The following is a 22,357-nucleotide window of genomic DNA, read 5'->3' as shown; positions in this document are numbered from 1 at the left end:
GCCCGGTACCCAGAGTTGGAGAAGGAGCTTTATGATTGGATAGTTGATCAAAGATCTAGTGGGTACATCGTCACTTCGCTCCATATTAGACTCCGTGCACAAAAGATTTGCAAAGATTCAACCTTTAAAGCATCTAATGGTTGGGCACAAAAGTTTATGAGAAGGCATGGACTTGCACTACGCCAGAAAACAAAAATTGCACAAAAGTTGCCTCAAGATTTAGAAGAAAAGATCCATTTATTTCATACATTTATAATCAGTATGCGTAAGCAGCACAACTTTGAACTCTCACAGATAGGCAACATGGATGAAACTCCCATGACTTTCGACTTACCAGCCAGCAGAACAATTGACACCAAAGGAAAACGCACAATTCAAATCAGGACCACAGGTCATGAAAAGACTCACTTCACAGTAGTGTTGTCTTGCATGGCGGACGGCACAAAACTAAAACCTATGGTAATATTCAAAAGAAAGCGCATTCCAAAAGGAGAAAAATTTCCGCCAGGTGTTGTGATTCACTGTCATCCTAAAGGATGGATGGATGAGGAGGGGATCATTTTATGGCTCAACAAAGTTTGGGATGCTAGGCCAGGTGCCCTATTGAAGAAAAAGTCCATGCTCCTATGGGACCAGTTCCGATCACATTTGACAGACACTGTTAAGGCGAAGGTTATTCTTCAGCCATTGGATGTCGTGTTAAATAAACCTTTCAAAGACAGAATTCGGGAGAAATGGATTGCCTGGATGAAAACCGACGACAAAGAGTTGACTGCTGGAGGAAATCTTAAGAAGCCTGGTTTATGTCTTGTTACATCCTGGGTTAAGGCGTCATGGGAGGACATCCCAAAAGAAATGGTCATCAAAAGTTTTTTAAAGACGGGCATTAGCAATAGTATGGATGGTACAGAAGACGACTTGTTGTGGGATTCAAAATCAGGGTCAGAAGAAGAGGTTGAAAGTGATGTTCCCGCCGATTGGGACACTGATTTAAACATAACCCAAACAGAAATCGAACAGTTGTTTGGTGAATCAGAGACCGAATCCGATTTTGAAGAGTTTTGAATTACTGTGTGCTTTTAATAAATATTTGTTCATGCTGTGAGTTGTTACCTTATGTGCTTACCAGTAGTTAGTAGAGAAAAAATAAAAAAAAGAATTTTATACCAATTTTCATTCAAAATTTAAAGGTGCGCGTTATACACGAGTGCGCGTTATAATTGAATAAATACGGTATATATCATTTTTGAAGTCGATAAATTCAACCTTCTTATGGTTGAGAAAGTCCTTGGTGCAAAAAGTCTGTATACCATGTGACATGGGAGAACAAAAAGAGCACCACTTGTTAGCTCTACATTTTTGATATTATTTAGGTTTTAGGTTACAATTATCTGTTTCTAGCTTTTTCCAGCAGTTGTTTTTTGATATGCTAGATAGACTGGATCGGAGAGCTTCACTTGTCCAAAACCTAGTCTGTTTTATGAAACCGTGTTTGGAGTAAAGGAATAAAATGCCTTATAGAATGAAATCACTGTTTCATACTTTTTTATATTGTTTCAGCCGACAAAGTCGATTGGATCTGGTATTCGAGCATATGTTACCATACAACGCCGAGGAAGTTACCTGCCTCGATTGCACAATTTTGGATTCTGCGGACTCGAAGTTGTCTTGAGGGGTTTACATAGACAATTAGCAACACCTAGTGGTCCTCTCATTGCTGTGGCAAGAATTGTTCCTGATTACACTGTTTACAAGTAAGCTGATTGTTGTTTCACAATGTGAAACCTGAAAGATAAGATAGGGAAGGATTTACATATTTATCTAGAGGGGAGAGGAAAGCCGATAAGACAGCCCAATCATAATTCAAACCTTGGCCACTCGTCCGGTTACCAGTCCATGTCGTGTATTGGATTAGTTAGCTAATTAATTGTTTTCAGACTTGATGGCGGAGGAAGCCGTAACTGACCATCGGCTCTCTGAACAGATTCGAAAGACTTCAGATCAACCAAAAATACTTCCCTGCCTTAGCCCTACTAATGATGACTCTTGTAACGAGCTATGTGTGGAGTTGATTAGTAAAATCTCCATATAAAAATATTGTAGTAACTTGTTTTTGAAAATTTAACCTTTTTCAAATACTTGACTTCGGTAATTCAAAATTGAAGTTATCTTTTAGAATGCAATACTTTTGATTGTTCACCAGCTTGCTCCGGTATCCCTTGGGCCATTGATGTGCCCCACAATTTCACTTTAAATAATTATTGCAGTCGTTTCAATCAGTCGTTTTTAAAGCTATTCAGGCCAGCGAAATTTAACAATAGCAATAGTAGTGCTGTTTTGTTTTGCCTAATATTTGAGAATTACTCTTTGAATTTTCTCAATTACTGTTTATTGACTGACTCTGAGTGCCTTCTGTAGGAACCAGCTTCGAATGCCTTTGAAGAGCATCATAAGTATTTGAATATCTGGAATGATTATTATATCTAATATTATTTTCTTTTTTTCATAATTTGATAATATTTTTACAGTATTTTTACTTTATTTTTCTTGTTATGTGGGAGGATCAAATTCTGACTCTTTTTTATTTTTTAGAGAAAGAATGTTATCAAAACAATCTGCTGGAATAACAACAACAACAGTAACATTTCCATCACCCCATCCTAATGCTTTTGAAGTTTCTAATGAACAGATGCAAGGATTTCCTCAGGTTAGAATTAGTAACAAAAATGTTGTTCTTCCGTATTACATTAATGACATAGTTTGAAATGAATTGTTTTATTTCTTGCGACCAAAAAAGAGGCCTTTAATGTCTTTAAAATGGTTCAACAATTAACTATAGCACCATTCGGTAACGAAATTTGACATAGGCTTACATGGATGACTGCGCTATTGTAAGCAATACAAAACCTGGTTTTCGCATCATTGCAAGCTATACGAAACCTGGTTTTCACATTTACGCGGATTCGACAAATCCGAAAAACAATGGACACATCCCATTCTTAGATAACTATAAATGAAAAGTCATTGTGTCTACAACATTTTTCATTTTGTTTTAATTTCAAACTTGCAAATAATGATTTGTCAGTTACATAACAAACAAACTTTCTGATTTATCTTTTTTTTTTACAGCTGACAACAGCAAGTACAGGTTCTGACCAACCATCTTGGGATCATACCTTCATGTTTTGTGGAAATGATACTGCAACTATGTTCAACCATAATTCTGCTCTTGTCATTGAATATTATCCAGCTACCAGTAGTAAGTTTGTTGTTTCTGGAATTTGGAATTTTTTTAATTGTATTTTCTTTCCTTGTCAAAATTTAGTTTTTGCATAATTCAACTTGAAAAAAGTTGTACTATCTGAACGAATTGCCTTTTTAATTCCAATACTTGAATTTGTTTTTCTGGTAACAGCTCTGGTTATTCTAAGACCTATATAAAATCATTTTCGATTTTTTGAAGAGTGTATTTAAATTTAAACCTTTAACCTTTGAACTTTTCATAATTCAAGTAGGCCTATTGGTTTTATAAATTTATGCCCGCTATTCATTTTGGTTTTGATAAATCGTAATGAATCCATTGTATTTTATTTTTGACAATCAGATAAATAATAGTTTTTTCACTGAATTAGATTTATTTTTGTGCTTTGTCAACTTTTCATGTGAAATATGTTTGTGTTTCTCAATTGTGCCGAACTCACTAACAACAGGTTCTTTCATTCGAGGAATGTAAACTTGAAATGACACGCTTTAAATAAATACAAAACATAGCAAACACCATATATTACCTTAGTCGTCAACAGCAGTGCACGTACAACGTCTAAAATAAATAAAACAAGAATTTCGCAAGCTCATGCGAACCGCTTAACCTGACCACAGGTTTAATCATCATCCATCACCTAATATAAGTTCATGCTCATTTGAATTTCAGGTATGACAACTGTGACATGGACAATTCGAAATCCAATCGGTTTTTCAACATTATTATTGGATGATGAAGTATTCAGAGGTATGTGTATTAATAATACTCTGGAAAAATGTTTTTGTTGAACACAAGGATGTTTCTCTGATCCTTGTGCCTGCCGGTTTTTCCCCTTTACCTCATCAACTCTAATTTTTTATGCTTATATTGAGTGTTTTCAGGAGTTGGCGATCATAAACTAGTTTTTTTTTCCCGCAATCATCATTGTGAATCAGAGTATTTAACAACATGCCATTCAAAATTACTGATAAATAGTTTTGTTGCCTTTTTTTCGGATCTAATTTTTTTAATAACTGAACAACGATAATCTGAAACTCCCAAAAGAGGAAATTTCCTTCAAATTTATTTGATTTATACCAAAATTTTGGGGAAAACAAAGGAAAACTGACAAATAACTAGCAAATATACTAAAACCAGTAAATATGAATTAACATTGCTGAAATCTGTCTGAGTGAATTTGCTAAAATTCCAATTGTTAAATCACCTTTGAGATCTTGCTGATTAGTTAAATAGTATGGAAGTACACTGTAGATGGGGAAATATCCATTGATGTTTCAATTGTTATTTATTGAACATTTTTTGCAGCATTAACATCTGAAAGTGGTAGACTTGGGGTCAGAGTTGAAGATCTCTTAGTCCAGTCTTCAAGATTCAGAACTTTAGCCGGAACTTTCCCTAGCGTTGATCTTGTGTTGAGGCTCATTTATACAGAGGTTTGTTATATAGGAAAAATTTTGTATACATTGGTGCAGAAAAAATACTGACAATCAGAAATAAGAAAATTTTGAAGGAAATACCTATGATTTTGATATTTATATATATATATAGATTTTGAGCTCTTTCACAAAATAAGTCTTCACCTATAAATGTATGGAACAACTTGGTTCGGAAGTTACATAGCACCACTCAATTTTTCATGGGCTTGATGAAGAAGTAAATTTTAATTGGGGAAGGGCTTGAATAATTAGGCTTCAACCTTCAAGTAACATTGTTTAATTGGACATTGTTTCAAAAAAAAGCATCATACTTCTTTTTGTTGAATTGAACATAACATATGCAATCTGCACTCTTATCATTTTTGAATTCACTATTATGCAGAATCAAACTATAAAATAATTGTCTTAACCAATTCTGATAATAGCATGCCGAATTATTTAATTTCCCTAATTTTTCAAGAAATAGCCATTCTTCTATACAGAATTGAGATTTGAGATTTTTTTTCTTGTATGACACTAATCTGTTGTGTTGTTACCTCGAATAAGGCCCTTTATAAGCAGTTACTGATATCTAACTACGTGTATGGAGCTTCTATCTTTGGAGGGACAGGAAGCTTACCGGTATTACAATGCCTTCTCAATTCATTTTATCTTTGGCAGTTATCTGATTATCATCGTACCAATTAGATAAAGACTTCTACGAAACTAACTTCAAATTAGAAAACATGTTTAAACATCAATTTATTTCATTTCTTAGAGGCCTGATTCACTCGCAACTGCGGCCGCTCTCACACTCCTTCCTTCGCTCGACTCAATGCCGATACCAGGTAGTGCTGGTAATCCCCTTGTTCAAGATCACTCACTGACAGCATCACCTCATCCTCAAACAAGCTCTAGTGAAAATCCAGGATTACTCGATACCGAACCATCTGATTTATCATCCCAACAAGCTCCATTGTATAACAGAAAGAAAACTCAGATTGTAAGTTGTTTTTCAATTTTGTTCATTCAGTTTTCTAATCCATTTAGGATCCCAAAGCTCATCAGTGCTATGGAGCGCAATCGTATATCTGATTTTTTTTAGACATTATATCAAAATAATATGGAATAAGTCTTCACTAGCACCCGCTTGCAGAGAGCTATAAATGCTCATGGTTGGTCTAATGCAGTGATTCCTAACCGTGGCTCTTAGAGATCCACATGCAGCTCTCAACTATTTCTTCTGCTGCTCTCATTATCTTCTAAAAATTAGTCCTTTTCAGTGACATTTTTTCATCGAAAATTAATCAATGACTTGAAATTGAAAGACTAAAGTGACACTGATTTCATTGTTTCCAGCAATCACAGGCAGGCATTCCATACACTGCAAAATTTAGGTATTTTCCAACACTTTGTTACTCCATAAAAAAATTATTATATGACTAGTTCAGATATATTACAATTTCCGATATTTAGATTTTTTCCTGATATTGTTCTGGCCCAAGCATATCAAGATAAATTTCTTATGTCCTCCGCATATTTGGTATAACTTGAAACAACTTTAAGTAAAGACATTGTTAATACAGTGATTTGAAAAAAAAATTCTTAACTTGCTCTGATGCCCAACCATGCATTTTCCATTCGTTGCCTAGATCTGTAGATACATATTATGTATTTTTTCTCTCCATATTATCTTCGTGTACAAATTTGTCCCCAGCCTTCATGAACCATGCATCAGCACAGTGCCCGTACCGGGCACAAGCTTCGCAACCCAGCTCGGCTTGTGTTATTGTACCCCAGTTACATTACTGTATCTGTGCTGTAGTTGACATGGTTTTCTGCCAGTCTGCGTTCGGAGTCGTTTGCTACTAGTGAGTCCAGAAATATCCGGTGTCTTTAAACATATTCATGCCAATGGCAATTTTGGTGTCCGACTTTTCACTTCAGTATTTAATGTTAGATTTTTTCACAATTTACTCTTGTATGACCTAATGTTGGACTTTTCATAGGTGTTGCTGCTCGATAACCAATATTGGTTTATCGTGTTCTTTTTCACCATGAAATGCATTTTTTCTTTTACCTCGTTCTGTATGTACAATGTGTATTTCCAATATGGTGAACTGATTACTGTTAGTTTGAGGTACTTGAAAAAAAAATGATAGCTCACCAATACAAAATGGTAATCAAACTAAAAAAAAAAACATTTCCAAGTAATATAGTTTCACTTTTTTATAAAATAAACCTGTTCATAGATCAAAATCATGTATTTCCATCCTAACATGTATAAGCAAACTTCAATTGTACTTGAGTTGAAACTTAAACACAACTTCGAATTCTTAATTTCAAACATTAGTTAGTAGCCTGGCAATGCCTCACTCGTCATTTTAAGCTAACAATGTATTTCATTGTTATCCTAATATTTATTAATCCACCAGCTAAGACCTATTGTGTTTCGTCACAATGTGTGAAGAACGAAAGCAAAATGCTATTGTTACAATAAAAAATGAAACCTATTATACCATAACACTGTATCAACTTAAAACACAATATACGTGATATATGCTCATATCATTTATTCAGCTTAGCGAACTGAAAATAGGTTGATAATTTAGCGTGAGTTTCAACTAGTACAGCCAGCTGTAAATTTAATTATACAAAATAACTCAATTGGGAAAGTTTTTTTCTTTGCGAATTTCAACTTGTGATAGCGTACTATATCATTTACCAATATAAATATATCTATATTACAAGGTTATTGTTTGTAACATAATAAGGCTATACTATGAAATTTGATATAGGTAAGACATGATTTCCTTGGAAGTATTTTAGGTTTATTGAAGAAACAGTACTTTTTAATAATAATGTATGAAATTTTGGTTAAATTTTGTTCATACAATGTTCTTTTTTCCTGTTTTGGTCTATTCTACAGGAAGCCCTCTGAAAACAACCCAGGTCATTTGGAATGGTACTCCCGTAATATGTGTACCAGGTTAGGGTTAGGCCATAATTATATTTCAATTTATCTCATTTTAGTTCGATTACTAGTTTGGGACTGTCTGTGTTAGCCAAGTGAACGGGCTTCCGTCTCTTTACACAACTTGATGTAAAATGAGCAAACAAAATTAGTTATCTCCATATTGGTAGTTTGATACACACTCTTCTGGAGCGCCTTTCGAACATATTCTAGATAGAACATAACTTTTTTGCAAAGAATCCTAGATTACTGAAATTCATGGGTACAATCACACATGAACAGAAGTTAAGGGTTAAAGAATTTTGTTCATTTCCAGGTAGTAGTACAGTAGTCTGTAAGTAACTCTATATTTGAAAACCTTAAGTAGTGTGTTTATTTGGTTGAAACTGTAGAAAGTTGGTTTAAAAATTTGTAACTACCAGTACTTAAAAATGAGGTTTTATTAAAATTGTATGTTGTTTGATTTTGTTGTTTTAATCTGGTTTATTCCAGTACAAACCAGTTATTCAGAAATAAACTGACTGGATAAAATATGTTACAGCACTGTGGTAGTAGGCTAGTTGTTAAGTATTTGAAACACTCATTGTTGCTCATTTATGAGAACACTTGAGCTATACTTGACAATCACTTATCACTCTGAGGAATCACTTTTACTTTTGGATCTTTTTTATTTAGCAATTGTTGGGAATTTGTTAATTATATAGCAATAGTTTTTGCACATTTTCTCAACAGTCTCGTTGAAGTTGATATGTCTGTGCCCTATCACAGACCAATTTCTGGAAAGGTGTGTGTTTTGAATGTTGTTAGGTTACTGTACTTGTTTGTATATTTATACTGGCAGTATAATATATAGTTAAGTGATTGGAAGTAAATGGATTATGCCCTGTTTTTACATTTAGCAAAGATTGGGAATTGAATAAGTAGGATTTAAATTGAATTTTATGGTGGCAACACTTAAGCAAAATCGTAGTGTAATTAGGAATAGATTATATCAATAAATTACTGTGATGTTGGGATTAACATTGAGTTGATAAATTACACTTAGAATTTTCATGATTTGATTTTGTGTTCCAATTATAATAATTTGTAAAAATACCTGGGGAAATGGAAGGAATATCATATGAACTTGCTGGTTGGAGCTGAGTGAAAGGCAGAATAGAAAGTTTACTTCAATTCAAGCTCTGCTCACTTTCGTTGGACCGCATTGCCTTACATCTTAACCCATATTGTGAACTAATCTACTTCTTTTTTTACATATATTCTAAAATAGAAAGATTATGTAAGACCTTGTAGCTTTCTTTGCCAACAAAAATCTAGTTTTTGTGGAATTGGTAGATTACATCTTAAAATAAATTCAAATAAACAATTATGGGTTACGAACTGGAGCCCCTTAAATTTCTGCTAGCTCCAACCAAAATATCATGGCTTCTGTCTCCTTTGATTATAATCATCATAATATGGCTTCAATGGCTTCTTTTTATTTTAGTTGGTAAAAGAAGACGAATATCCACCAAGTGATATTTTGGAAACAATATTACCTGAATATGTTTTAACTGAGAATGATCCAAACTCCGGAATGGATACTAGGTGAGTAAAATTTGCAAATATCAATTTCTATATTTCTAACTCTTTTTTACTATTTTCTGGTTAGTGATAGGAAAATTATGGTTAAATATACTACTGCTTGTTGGTTCAGAGCAGTGTTTACTAATCAGAGAGGAATTTTGGTGTTTTCGGAGAGAAAAATATAAATATTAGGCTACTTTGTTTTCAGTGTCGTTGTACTAATTTTTTGATTATTTAGTATCACAGTAAGACACAATGCTGATGGATGCAATACAAACTATGTGAAAGCCGAGTGCGAGCAAGCATAATACCTCCTGCTAGGGATCTTTGAAGTTTGAATAAGCAATTGAAACATAGTTTTTATTAAGTTGGGAATTACTGATCTAGAATGTTACTTTGCTCATTGCTGGCCTATTTGTGTCAGAGGACTCTATTCAGTACATGATCTAATCTCACATCTATCAAACATTCATTTATATCAAACTTTGAATTTTTATTCTCAATTACACAATTTACTCACAGAAATATGATACGATTATGAACAAACAGGGACAAAATTGTAATAATATTAATAAACTATGTCAACTGTTTTTCAGAAAAAGACACCCAGATAAAAGATCTGCCAAGCAGCCTTTGGATAACAATAATTCAATGTCTCTTGTAGGACACCAATCTAAGGTTAGTTTCCTGACAAGATGCCCTCATTATATAGCCTAATGTGAACCACCCTAAGATGAAAAGGAATCCGGCAACCGTCTGGCACATAATTATCCCCAAACGAGTTCAAACCTGCAACCTTGCGAAGGGTAATAAAAGGTGTAATGGCAAGTGCACGGATTTTATAGTATCTTTATTGGAACTATCAAAAAAAGTGATAATTAAGAATTTAGTTCTCGAGGATTAATAAAACCTAAAGATAGAATACTATGAAAGCAAATTTTTGAATGAGAGAATAAATATTTGATATGTAATGTTCACTACTTTGATATAAAACAGATAGCAGGCGCAGGGTGTTCATGAAGTACTGCTACAAAATCAAAACTTTGTTAGGAAGTCTGTTCTCTTTATATCTTAACGGGGCTTGTTTTATTTTAATCTGTGTTTTTCTACTATATTTAATACACCTGCCTACAATTAGGGTAGTTGCACTAAGCATATCAAAGTTCTTTCACCTCAGTTTAATATAAAATTGTATGAACATTGTGTATAATAGCTTGGGAATTTGATAAACAACATCATCCATATAATTGTGAATAATTATAATTATCCATATAATAGAATCAACCATTTCTGGTAGCCAGCATCTGTTAACAACACAATTTGGATAATATCAAAATTGTATAAATTTTTGACGAATTCCAGCGTTCGTTAATATTTTTGTGCCCTGCTTTTACAATTCCATCATTTTCCAGTTTTCAGAATAAACCATTTGCTGTTACCAATTTTATAGGGTAATATGTCTCTTGCGTTACTCATACAGGGTGTTTATTAAATTAGTTTAAAGAATGTTGATGTGCTTTGTACAATTATTGATGGGCATATAAACATGTAGAAACGAAATAAAAAAAACTTGAGTAAACACTGATTAATATAAGACAAACCTGGTCAAATTATATTGAGAACTACAAACTAGGAATACGCTCTCCAACGCACCTCTGATTACCCAAGGGTTCTATTCCATGCAGGGATAATTTTGAGTGAGAGGATTGCTGGACTATTCGCTGCTGCAGGGTGGTTCACGTAAGCCAGGGATCGGCAACCTTTTGTCGCTCGCGGGCCAAAATTACGAGTTGCAAGTCATTGGCAGGCCACACACATTTTTAGAAATTGGAAAACCGAACAGACGATACTTTTTATAATAAAAATCATGCAGTGATCTCTCAAATAGAATATAGAATTATTTTCGTATTGCATTGCATCTCAAAAATACCATTTGAATATTTTCGGTGCCATTGAACCCTTTACACTTAGCATCAACTTTTCTGTGTTTTTTTGCCATTTGTCTAATTATAATTATAGGCTCATTAAACAAATAATTGTGAATTTTATACTTGTTCGATTATATTATAATTTAGTCTACACGTGTCTCCCAATAAATTTTGTTACGTTACGAATAAAAACGTCAAAAATCCTGTTTTGTTATTATAATTCAGTGGAGCGTCGCAGGCCGGATTATATTACTCCACGGGCCGTAGGTTGCCGACCCCTGACGTAAGCCCTGGTTGGTTACGGCTACCAGCGTCTGAAAAAAAAATTAGCTTATCAATCCCATACCTGACATGGACCGGTAACCGGATTAGAGGCCGTGGTTCGCCATTTGATTAAATCTTGTGGGCTTTCCTTTCCTCCAGGATAATAATGTAAATCCTTTTCTATTCTAACATAATTTTGAAAATAACAGGTCTTTACGAACACCCAGTAAGCCTATGTTCTGATGCATTTTGCTTGGGTGCAGATAGTTCAACTAGTTCATATAGGTCTTTTGTCGAGCTTTTATTAAATCTATTTTGATGATAGGTTACCTAATCCGTTAGCACATCTACTGGAATTTAAGCCAAGGTCGAAAAATTTTGATTCATGTTTACCAAGCATGTGGTATGGATAACTTACTCTTGTTTTATTAATTCTCTGAATTATTAATGTCCCACACATAATTGGGCATAATTTGTACAAAATAGTAGTTTTTCCGAAAAGAACTAAACAATGTATGATCTATATTTTGGGTTTTAAAATATCAGCTACCGGTATATATGGTCCGATAATCCATTGGGAAGTCCAATATTAAGTCATACCTGGCTGTTGTGTGTAAAATAAGGCATTTAGTCCGATACCTACTGGTAAATAACTTCTTTTAGGAGTTGGAGCATTATCGTGAAGCAGTGAAGCGAATGGCAAGCGATATTTCAACACTTCGATCGACTGTATCAAAGTTGCAGGTAGATAGTAGACTAGTCAAGTTTTATTGATTGCTATCAAAAATCTAATGAGTGGTAAACATTTGCCTAATTTTTTTGATTTGTAAATAAGTAATAACCCAAATTGAAATTTTGGAAAGAATATCCTGAATTTTTGGCATTTTGTGGAGACAGAGGCCTAGTAGTTAAAGCATGGGTAGATATTGCCGAAGCAGAGATTTTGGTCTTTCCAAAATAAAGTATCTCCTCACATGTCAGTGGCTGGCTACTTGTACTGTGCCTTGTTCAAAACGAAAGGTGTATAAATACAGCTTTGTATTCAAAGATTTATGAATAAATCTCGAACTCTGGAGTTTCTTTTTTTAGTTTGATTGATGGATCGCTCTGTGGTTTTCACTTTCATCCAATGTTGTATTTGGCAGTTTATTGTGTTTTACGGTCCTAATCACATTTTGTCAGGATGAAAATCATAGTCTTAGAAGAGAACTGATGATGCGTAAAGAAGTGGGAGATATTGTTAGAAATGATATATCAACTGGTGTCGTTACTACTGAAGAATTTGCCGATAAATTTGGTAAGAACAGAAAAATGTTGTTCATCAACCAGATATCAGATAAATTATATTTTTTGAATTTCCTAGTTTTTTGATGAAGCCTTTTGTTTTATACATATTTTTTTATGCCCTTTACTCTGTGAACATTGCTAGGTATTGAGCTACTAGGGAGTTTTTGAGTGCCAGAATCTATAGTTCAGCAATGCATAGCAAATTTTCTAACAGGTCAACGTGCAGGGATTAGGATTAAAAAAATAAAAGAATTTACTTTCTCCACACTTGTAATTTTAAGTCTTTAAACTGAGTTCTCCCGGGACTACATTGAGCAATCAAAAGTATAGCGAAGTGTGGCGAAAAGAATTTGATCTATTTGTTGAAACCTTTTAGTGATATGCGAAGTAAAATAGATTTAATTTCAAACACTTTTCATTTTCTTTCAACAGTTGCAGTAAAAACCAAACTTGATTCAGAAAAAGGAGAATTGAAGAAATACAGAGATAAAGTTCAACATTTACAAAATCTTCTGATTAAGGTCAGTTTAAGACTGGTAGGGCCAAAATTAGAGATAATTTTCATTGTGCAATACAGGGGTAGCCAACACGTTGATTGTAATAGGCTGGTTGATCATCACGTCTAAAGTGATTGATGGCCTATAATTTGAGTGAACAAGGCATGCTAAAAAATTGTCTTCAACTAGTATTCATGCAACACTGTTTTGTTTTCTGAAAACAGGAATATGGTTCTGTACATGCCCAAAATACTACATAGCTGAACGCCCGCCTGAAAAAGCATATTATTATGTAACAATCACATGTTTTGTCACTGTCAAGCTTTAGAAATGGGCTATGAGTGATGTTTCACTTTGCTGTATTTTCTTTGGCATCCAAATTATCTGCTGTGGGGTGTAATAAATTTTATTGGCATCGGTAGCAGTAACATCGGAACATTCAACGCTTTAACCACTTGACTATACGCCCACTTAGGCAATTGTGCCCATTGTAAAATTATTTGATATGTTCAGGCGAATGAACGAGAGAAGAAACATTTAAATGAAACTTCTCAGAAAAAAAATCAAAGAGATGTCAAAGACTCTAAAATAAGTAATGATAAACTACAAAAGATGAAAAAACTAGAAAACACATGTGTACAGCAGGAAAAAGTGATTGAAAAAATGGAAAAACTGCTTGGTGACTATTTAAAACAAGAAGGTAGGTAGACGGTTGGCAAGAGTATAACAAATTTTAAATGAAATCAATCCTTTTGTATATTGTACATTTGTAAAACATAATGGTGATCTTATTGATTTTTTCCTTAGTACTCATATAACTTATTTGATAATTAGAGTCTATTTGATAGAGGATGGGTCCAATTTTCATGTGTGTATAGTTTATTACAATATACTTCTAAGCTTATGGGACAATGGAATATCATGGAGCATAGTCGTGTGCGAGAGGATTTCTGGATTTGTAGGATGGTTCAGGTTACCGCTGGATCCTTATGGCTTACTTCAGTATCCAGATAGTATGGTATTAACATATTTATTCTGGGGGAGAGGAAAACCAGTAAGACAGCTTAATCATATGGCAAACCATATCTCCAGTTATCTGGTAAACGAAGTTGAATTTGGCAGGATAAGTTCTATTAATATTTGATAAATAGGAAAGACTTTATGGGTTGTTTTCAAACCTCATCTTCATACAATAACAGTGATGTAAGAGGATGTTTTGATTTTGAACTGCTGTTAACCAACATCATTTTTAGATGTCAGTCGCCCCAGGAGAAATAGAAAAACATCCAACGAACATGATGATTCCGATCCATCACATCAAGTATCAACTTTATTAACACAAGAAAATGCAAGACTCAGAATGGAACTCGAAGAAATGAAGGTCATATTTTTTCTGGTTATTCATGTTCATTTCATATCCAACACTGATATATTCACAACCATTAAAACAATATACTTGATTTTCCTGGAAAGAGATTGTGCCATTCTTATTTATCACTGTAATACTACCTTGTTCAAGCATCCTTGTGGCAACTGCCACATACCAAGAAGTTGGAGTGGACAATGATCTGCAGTTCAATACACATTATCCTAGTACTCAGCAACTATCTAAGCCAGGGGTCGGCAACCTACGGCCCGCGGGCCGGATCCGGCCCGTAGAGTCATTGACCTTTTGACAATCACTCGTTTAATGAGCTCATAATTTAAAGTTGATGCAAAGGGTTCAATGGCGCCGAAAATATTCAAATGCAATTTTTTATATGCCGTGCAATGAGGGAAGGAATAAATCTATATTCTATTCAAGAGATGTCTCACTGCTTGATTTTTACTTATAAAAAGTATCATCTGTTCGGTTTTCAACTTTCTCAAAATATGTGCGGCCCACCAATGACTTGCAAGTTGCAACCCTTAATTTTGGCCCGCGAGCGACAAAAGGTTGCCGACCCCTGATTTAAGCGCTGTTGTAATATGATTAATTTTTGGAAAACTTATTTTATATCTGGTTTAAATTGTTGTGAAGTATTGATGTTTTTGTGTTTTCCAGTGTTTATTTACTTGTTTTCTATTGTTATTATTAATTTATGTAATAAACATGTGTAAACAGATACAGAGCCAAAGAGATGAAGCAGAAAAGGCACAACTCCAAGCTAGATTGGAACGAGCAGAAAGCAGAATAAATTCGCTCGAAAACCAATTGGAACAAAATTCACGACGTTGGGCTCAAGAACGACATGAACTTACTGTTCGGTACTTACACTACACTTATATAAATTTAACTGCATTTGTTAATATCTTAGGAACAAGGTTTTATAAGTTCTTTTGTGAAGAAAATTTAATTGCATACCGAGGTTTTGCTGAAGGCCCTCATGGGACATTAATTGGAAAAAAGACCAATTGAGAAATAAGACTTGATCGAAATACCAACCTGTGCTGTCATCCACAGTTGCATATTCCCTGTGTCTGAACAGCTACACATGCTGACAAAACCACACAGTGTTGTAAGACGTCTAATCTAGCATATAAAGACTGGGCAGAACATTCATGGAAACTCTGGTAATATACAAATAGTTGAATGGCACGATAGTTAAAATTAGTCAATTCCAATTAACATGAATTTTTTTTTCTTCGATACTTGAAATGTCTTTTACATCTCACGTAAAATATATCTCATAATGGCATTCTGTTTTTATTACACAGCACTAAGATATTTTGATCTGCTTTATTATATACAATACCAATCATTGTTAACTGATACGTGTCTATCTCTTTAGTTTGTTAGCAATCATGTTTGTATGTTAACCCATAGGTCCTCAAAGTGCTCCATACGGAGCCCCAGGTCTCAGAAGCTTAAGGGCTCCGGGAGCTAGTTGTGTTCCTATTAAAATACTGACTAGGCTCATTTTGTAACTGTTCAAAGAAGCAGTAACGGCATTAATAAAATTTGTGACAACAGTAGCGTCTAAATGTAGCAACAAGGCTGTAATTCAAATGTGATATTTTCTATAGTGCCGAAAATAATATTTATTTCATAAATTTATTGTGGGGCTTCCTAAATAAATAATAGTCAACCTCTTCACAGGATCCACAACACCAAAAGTTTGAGAAACCCTGGTTTAATCCATGTTGTAGCATAAAAAAATGTGTTTTGTAACTTCTATTCTCGGCTTCATCGGTGGTATGAAATAATTTTATTTTACGTTCAGATTACAGGAACATAGAAATGGTTTTATGCGTACCACAGCAGCTGTTGGAGATGGAATGGGAACCCGTGACTCATTTTTGGTAAAATATCTTCATAATTTCAACTTTCCTTCTACAGCTAAAGCTGTATGAATATGCACAGTTTAACACATGCATTTTGGGTATAACTTTAATTTCAACTCCTACTTGAAAAATATGAGCACTGTGCATGAGCTAACTGGATTAGTGTGGGTAATTTATTGGTTTGATATTGCTTTATTTGTGGAATCCTTGATCACGATAACTGTTATTACAAAAGAACCAAATAAGATAGATACCTTATAGTCTTTTGAGGTTTTTGGCAACTTTACTGAATTTCTGTAATGTGTTCATAATAAATTATATCATCTGTTTTCTATGTTAGTATGTTGCATTTTGTGCACTTTATCTTAGCGTTTCTATAGTTATAAAAATTCCGCATGTCTTTTAAAACAAGAAATAAACATCCAAACTTAGCTTAAGTGTTGTTCTAGTTTCCAGACTTCCTGCAGATGAGATTAAAATCCAACACAGTGTATATTAGAGACATTGATTGCAAGTTTTATTATTCAAATATTGTTTTGGGTTGAGACATATTTACTTTGTATTCATATTTCACCAAAAAGATCCTGTTGCATGTGGGTAGTAATGGAACAATTGACAATGGTCCTCTCAAATTTTTTTTTAAATTATAAAATTATTATTTTAAATCTTAGCTCCATATTTTAGTTTAGTTATGCCAACTTGGTCCAATTTAAAGCAGTTTTTCATGCTTCAAGTCTTTCAACTCTGTTTATTAGGAATAGCTTATTTTGCACTAATATTTTTTTATGTAATCTTTAGACCTAAGCTGAAAGAATTTGCTGCGTATGGAATAATTGTTATCGAGACGATGACAGCATGTACTACTTCTCTACTTTAACTGCACGATATACTACTACTGTGGTTTAACTTTGCACTTTGCTCTCACTGTTTCTATTATTCTTTCCACTGTTTTGGTGCATAATGTTTCATGCTTAGCCAAAATCTGTCTTTGCAACTTTCAAGGCTTGAGACATATCTCATTTAATGTTCAAATGAGCTCATTTCTTGCGTATGAATATTTTTTATTAGGCACTTACCGCAACTAATCAATGCTGTGTGGGATTTTTATTTGGATTGTTGTCAATCCAACTAGAAGTATGATAATAATCTTATGTGTTATTTCAATGATATTATGATGCATGTTACGTTTCTAAACCCGACACTGGCATTTTCATGAGCAGTTTAAAATGCATTAGAAATTGTTATTGTGGTTATGGCAATGTAATAAATCCATTGCTACAACGCTTAAGGCTATGTAAGTTCTTTTATCAGCAAAATATCTCACAACAATGCTACAGTATACTTTTTTAAATAACATCTTATAGGTACTTATTCCATATTACTTTTGTCAACTTTTTATAATAGTAATATCCTAAATTATTAATCCAGGAACAGATTTTTTCCTAAATGCACAGACTTAGTACATAATTTAATTAGTACATAATTTACCTATTTAACCTAATTGAGGTGTGTGTTAGTTTTTTTCTAATTTCAGTTTTGAAAATTCGAATGCAATTTGTCTTGCATCAAAATTAGCTGGTAGCCTGGTATATATATTAGATACGAGCATATAGGTAGACTGATATCTTCTAAGGGACATATATATATTTCATTTTTGGATAATTTGGATCTTAATGTGTTTTTTTATGTTTACACTGTGTATTTTTTACACCATGAATAGCTGAGAGAATCTACAGTATATTCAGATTTGTCATCTGTAACACCATTTCTCGGAAAACGTCACCGGAAACCAACACCATTCGTTGCTCCAATTACATCGCCAAGGACGTTACTCCCACATATTTACTATTAAATCGGTACAGCCAAAGTGTTAGCAATAATATCTTTCCTGGAATGACATCACCAATACGATACAGCAATATTGAGTCGTAAAGTGATGAGTGTTACTTCATATAAATATCGACAATGAATCCTATTATTTTAAACTTTTTCTTATTATGATCTTCCGTCCCAACTTGAATATCTATTTTTCTATATCATCATTTCACATGATGTATGCTACATACTTAATGTTTAATTTTTTCTCCAACTTTTGAAGCAATTAGAATTTACATTAGTTGATGTTGTTTGTTCGCGATGGAATGGGTTGCGATGAGATCCGGTTTTAAATACAGTATCACTAATATGCCAAATGAATAATTTGTAATTTTTTTTAGCTTTTTCTATATTTAATAAATTGCAATATATCCGAATAATTATGTTTGAGGTATATATGGAGACTGGATTGCTTCTGTTGCGTTTGCAGTACGGTGTTTGTAGGTTTGGAAGATACACCGGCCATGTGTAAGCGGCATTGTCAAACTTCTACAGCAATGTTTGGGCATCTGTTTGCATAGTGGGTCTTGACATGTCATTGGTAAACCGAAGCGATTGTTTCATCGTTACAATCACGTGAACAAATGTCAACCTCTGTCAATACCAAGTTGACGTGAATCGAGATGTGATCTTGAAGCGAGGTTGTGAGGCGAGACTTATTTAACCGCCGAAGAATTATACACCCAGGGGCATTTCTGGTATGCGCCGATCAAGTCCGCTGACAGGAATTGCCAATTTTCACAGAATATGTTTTGGAAGCAATGCATGGTGCTGGTCGCGCAGATAACGACAGTTGCCTGGTATCGTTAGATTTCAATGTTATTTTTACACGCCTTCGGTTTCTGTGAATCTTTCGTTCGGTTAGTCACTCGTATTCCCTAGACTATAGCAGTGGGGCTTTTCCCACAAGGAGGGTTAGACAGTTTTTTGAGGGAGCTTGGAGCTGATTAAATAAAGATGTTTGTTATATTTGACCTTGCCCGCCTTATTATGGATATTTACATTTCTTTATTTTGGATATTTCCAACCCCGTATTTTAACATATTTTTCGAATGAAACGTACTTTCGACTTACTATCTGTTATTTGTAGCTTATTGTTAGTATTTTAGGCGGGTGAGAGACTTGACAAATTCTAAAAAGGTGGCGCGGCTTGAAAATTTGAGAACTACTGCTCTAGAGGGCGTGTTTGGTTATCCGCTTTTTCAAATATTCTCAGATTGATTCTGAACAATGAACTTGTATTTTTCGGAAGGTGGGATTTTATATCGTTTTGCGTTTGAAAATACGACGATTAACTAGAATAGATGAAGCTAGCAATATTTACTAACAATCCAACTTTGTACCTCCCCTTTTACTCATTTCCCAGTTCTGCGACTAGAGTCGGCTGAAAAGAGAACATGACTGAGAATTGAGAATATAATGTTAAGTCATATTGTACAGGCGCAAATAATTGGCAAACACGCATACGACCAATTTATGATATAAAAGTTTCTGAAGAAAAAAAAAAAGGTAAAACACCTCCGTGATATATATATCCGCATTCTGCCTACGTAAATGTGCGTACTTGACAAACTGGCATTCTCTTAAAATTACAACATTTGTTCAAAATGTTATCAGGATATTGCCGTAATGATATTTATTGCGGAATTTTTTTTGTTTCGCGCTATTACTCTCCGTTTCGCGCTGTTTGCGTTATTTTGCGCTGTATCCAGTAGTACAGGTACTAGTTTTAATTTTCAGTATGGAGTTTTTATCAGTGCCCCCTAATTTCTCGTGACTAGAAACAGGTATCATGATGTCGGGCTTTTGTTACCCTGACTAGTATACAGCCTTAATATCGAATTTATTTGGGTGATAGTGCACGTATTTTCCCGTAACTAAAATTTCTGACATCATAATATATTTCCCACAACCAATAAAAAAAGGGTAATTGTGCCGCCATAATAGATTATTTATGGAGTCATTGCCGAAGACGGACCTCACTTCGTCAAAAGCCGGCCCTGCCGACATAGTAAAAGCTTGTTGAATTATTTGTTAGTTTAATCAGTAGTGAGCGAGACATGCATTGAATGCAACTGTAAAAAAAATGTCGAGAACGGAACATAATATGATGTAGTTTATTTATTGCTTTAGTTACCAAATTAACGATATTTTATACAGACTCGATTTAGCCAAGTTCAACGTTGTAGCTGTCGCGCTCCATATCATCTAACTTAGAATGTACTCACGTTCAAATCTAATGATTTAAGTTAAGCATTTCATAGTTAGTCAACATATTGAGCCTATCTATGGATACTGCCATATAGCCTAGTCTAGTTCTGCTGAGATTTCGAGTACACTAATCGGGTAAGTTGGAACAAACTAGGTCATAAAACAAAGACAAGCGTCAAAGGTTATCAGTAGTCAGCTTCTCATAAGCGTAGTTTGCGTAAGTTCATTTTGTGCTGTGCTATCAAATTGACGCGACTGGATGTTCGCGTTGTACTGCGACGGCATTTCGATTGCAACTGTAACCTTGGAGAAGTTCAACGGCAATTTGGTAGTTCGCCCACGGCTGGTTCGCAAAGCATGATTGATGCGTTACTACGTCATCAGTTTGCTATATTTTGGAGCTTACAGAAGGGGAACTCCGTTTGATTTTATTTGCGTATTTGGAATGGTATACAATATATACAAAAATAATACTACTACGTTTGTTCATATATATTGTATTTCAGTTCAGTTGAACACAGTTGTGTAGGAACACCGCTGGTTTCAAAAGTAGATTTTTCATAGGCTTATATATTACACTTTCTTCACTAAGGGGTAATTTGACATGGATACGTTTATGAAAAAGATTCTAAAGAATTAAATCCTGTAATTCCTGTAAGTAATTCAAATGGACGTCGTGAGCCAAATAATATTATTAAAATCGTTGTCCGGGAACAATTAAAACTGGAATTTAAGGGCAATCCAAGTTGTTGTTTATAGCTGTCGCGCTTGTTACGATCAGGGTAATTTATATATTATGCCGAAATACTTTTTCAAATTAGAAGATGTTTTGGGCTAATTTCAAGTTTTACGAACTTTACTGTAAAAAATGTTGTCTAATCAACTACTATTCCCTACATGGTTTTGTTGGTTGAAGGAAATGAAAAGATAATATAGAGGCATTAGGATAAAGTAAGGGGGTCGTGGCATCTGCCAGTCATCTCTGCGTCGGTACCATAATTTATCGAAATGGATTTGGGGCAAGGTAATTCTGCTGTTCTGTGATTGCATTTATTGGATAGTAATTAATGATTTATACCAGGATTATAGCACAAAAGTAAGAATTCAATCACTCGTAGGTGGAGATCGACGATATAGCATACCGAATCCGGAGGGTTCGAATCCCTAGAACTCGGTTTCCGCCTCTTCGGCGCCGTGCGTCAATTTTTGTATTTCGGTTTTATACTTTATTAACCAGGGACCAGCGTTGTTCTCTATCGACGAAATCTGTCTGGCGTGATTATACTTGTGTTTTCTCGCAAAGAGCCCGCGAACGCGTTTGCGGCAGACTTGAATATTCAGAACGCGAAGACGGCGTTATTGCACGTTATATTATTGGTCCCGACTGCCATAATACAGGCGGTTTTCCGATTGCAACAATCTTCATTTTGGGAATAGTGAAGCATTTTCGAAGTCTCCCGGAAAATGCTGAGTACTGGACGTTAGATCATAAAATATTATTTGCGATCAATTTAGATCAAACTTTACGTTTCACGACACCCGGTTTCCGAAAATACGAAGTTATAGAGCAAAACAAAGCGTTTTGTTACATTTATTTTGCGCTCCCAATAAAATACATATATATATTTTGGATTTCGAGTCGCTGACAAATCCGTTCCTATGGCCCAAGCGCGACATACGCCTGGTCGGTTAAACTCTGATCCGTAAAAAAATATGATTTATTGATCAATGCTACTCGACAACCGAGTAACCGAGCGGGCGAATATTAGGCTACAGTTTGAAGCAAAATGCTAGCACAGACAGTATACAAGGCA

At 34.5% G+C, this 22,357-nt stretch overlaps 1 protein-coding gene across 2 annotated transcripts in view; it reads left to right on the top strand.

Moving 5' to 3' along the window:
- LOC120344042 (coiled-coil domain-containing protein 33-like) overlaps positions 1-18,712 on the top strand; it is a 42,386-nt gene extending 23,674 nt beyond the window's left edge. Inside the window, exons 12-27 of one of the 2 annotated variants that reach the window (XM_078113024.1) lie at positions 1,561-1,754; positions 2,593-2,707; positions 3,130-3,259; positions 3,932-4,009; positions 4,568-4,695; positions 5,456-5,680; positions 9,138-9,238; positions 9,814-9,895; positions 12,073-12,153; positions 12,592-12,706; positions 13,129-13,217; positions 13,707-13,893; positions 14,447-14,574; positions 15,298-15,440; positions 16,397-16,475; positions 18,178-18,712. In XM_078113024.1, coding sequence (XP_077969150.1) covers positions 1,561-1,754; positions 2,593-2,707; positions 3,130-3,259; positions 3,932-4,009; positions 4,568-4,695; positions 5,456-5,680; positions 9,138-9,238; positions 9,814-9,895; positions 12,073-12,153; positions 12,592-12,706; positions 13,129-13,217; positions 13,707-13,893; positions 14,447-14,574; positions 15,298-15,440; positions 16,397-16,475; positions 18,178-18,309 — 2,007 coding nt within the window. In that variant the 3' untranslated portion in view covers positions 18,310-18,712. Of the gene's footprint in view, positions 1-1,560; positions 1,755-2,592; positions 2,708-3,129; positions 3,260-3,931; positions 4,010-4,567; positions 4,696-5,455; positions 5,681-9,137; positions 9,239-9,813; positions 9,896-12,072; positions 12,154-12,591; positions 12,707-13,128; positions 13,218-13,706; positions 13,894-14,446; positions 14,575-15,297; positions 15,441-16,396; positions 16,476-17,255 lie in introns of both variants that reach the window. The other variant, XM_078113025.1, reaches the window with a different exon arrangement.
- The last annotated feature ends 3,645 nt before the right edge of the window (positions 18,713-22,357 follow it).

The sequence above is a fragment of the Styela clava genome, chromosome 5 (genome assembly GCF_964204865.1).
Source record: "Styela clava chromosome 5, kaStyClav1.hap1.2, whole genome shotgun sequence".
Lineage (NCBI taxonomy): Eukaryota > Metazoa > Chordata > Ascidiacea > Stolidobranchia > Styelidae > Styela > Styela clava.
This window is presented reverse-complemented; position numbering and strand designations above follow the sequence as displayed.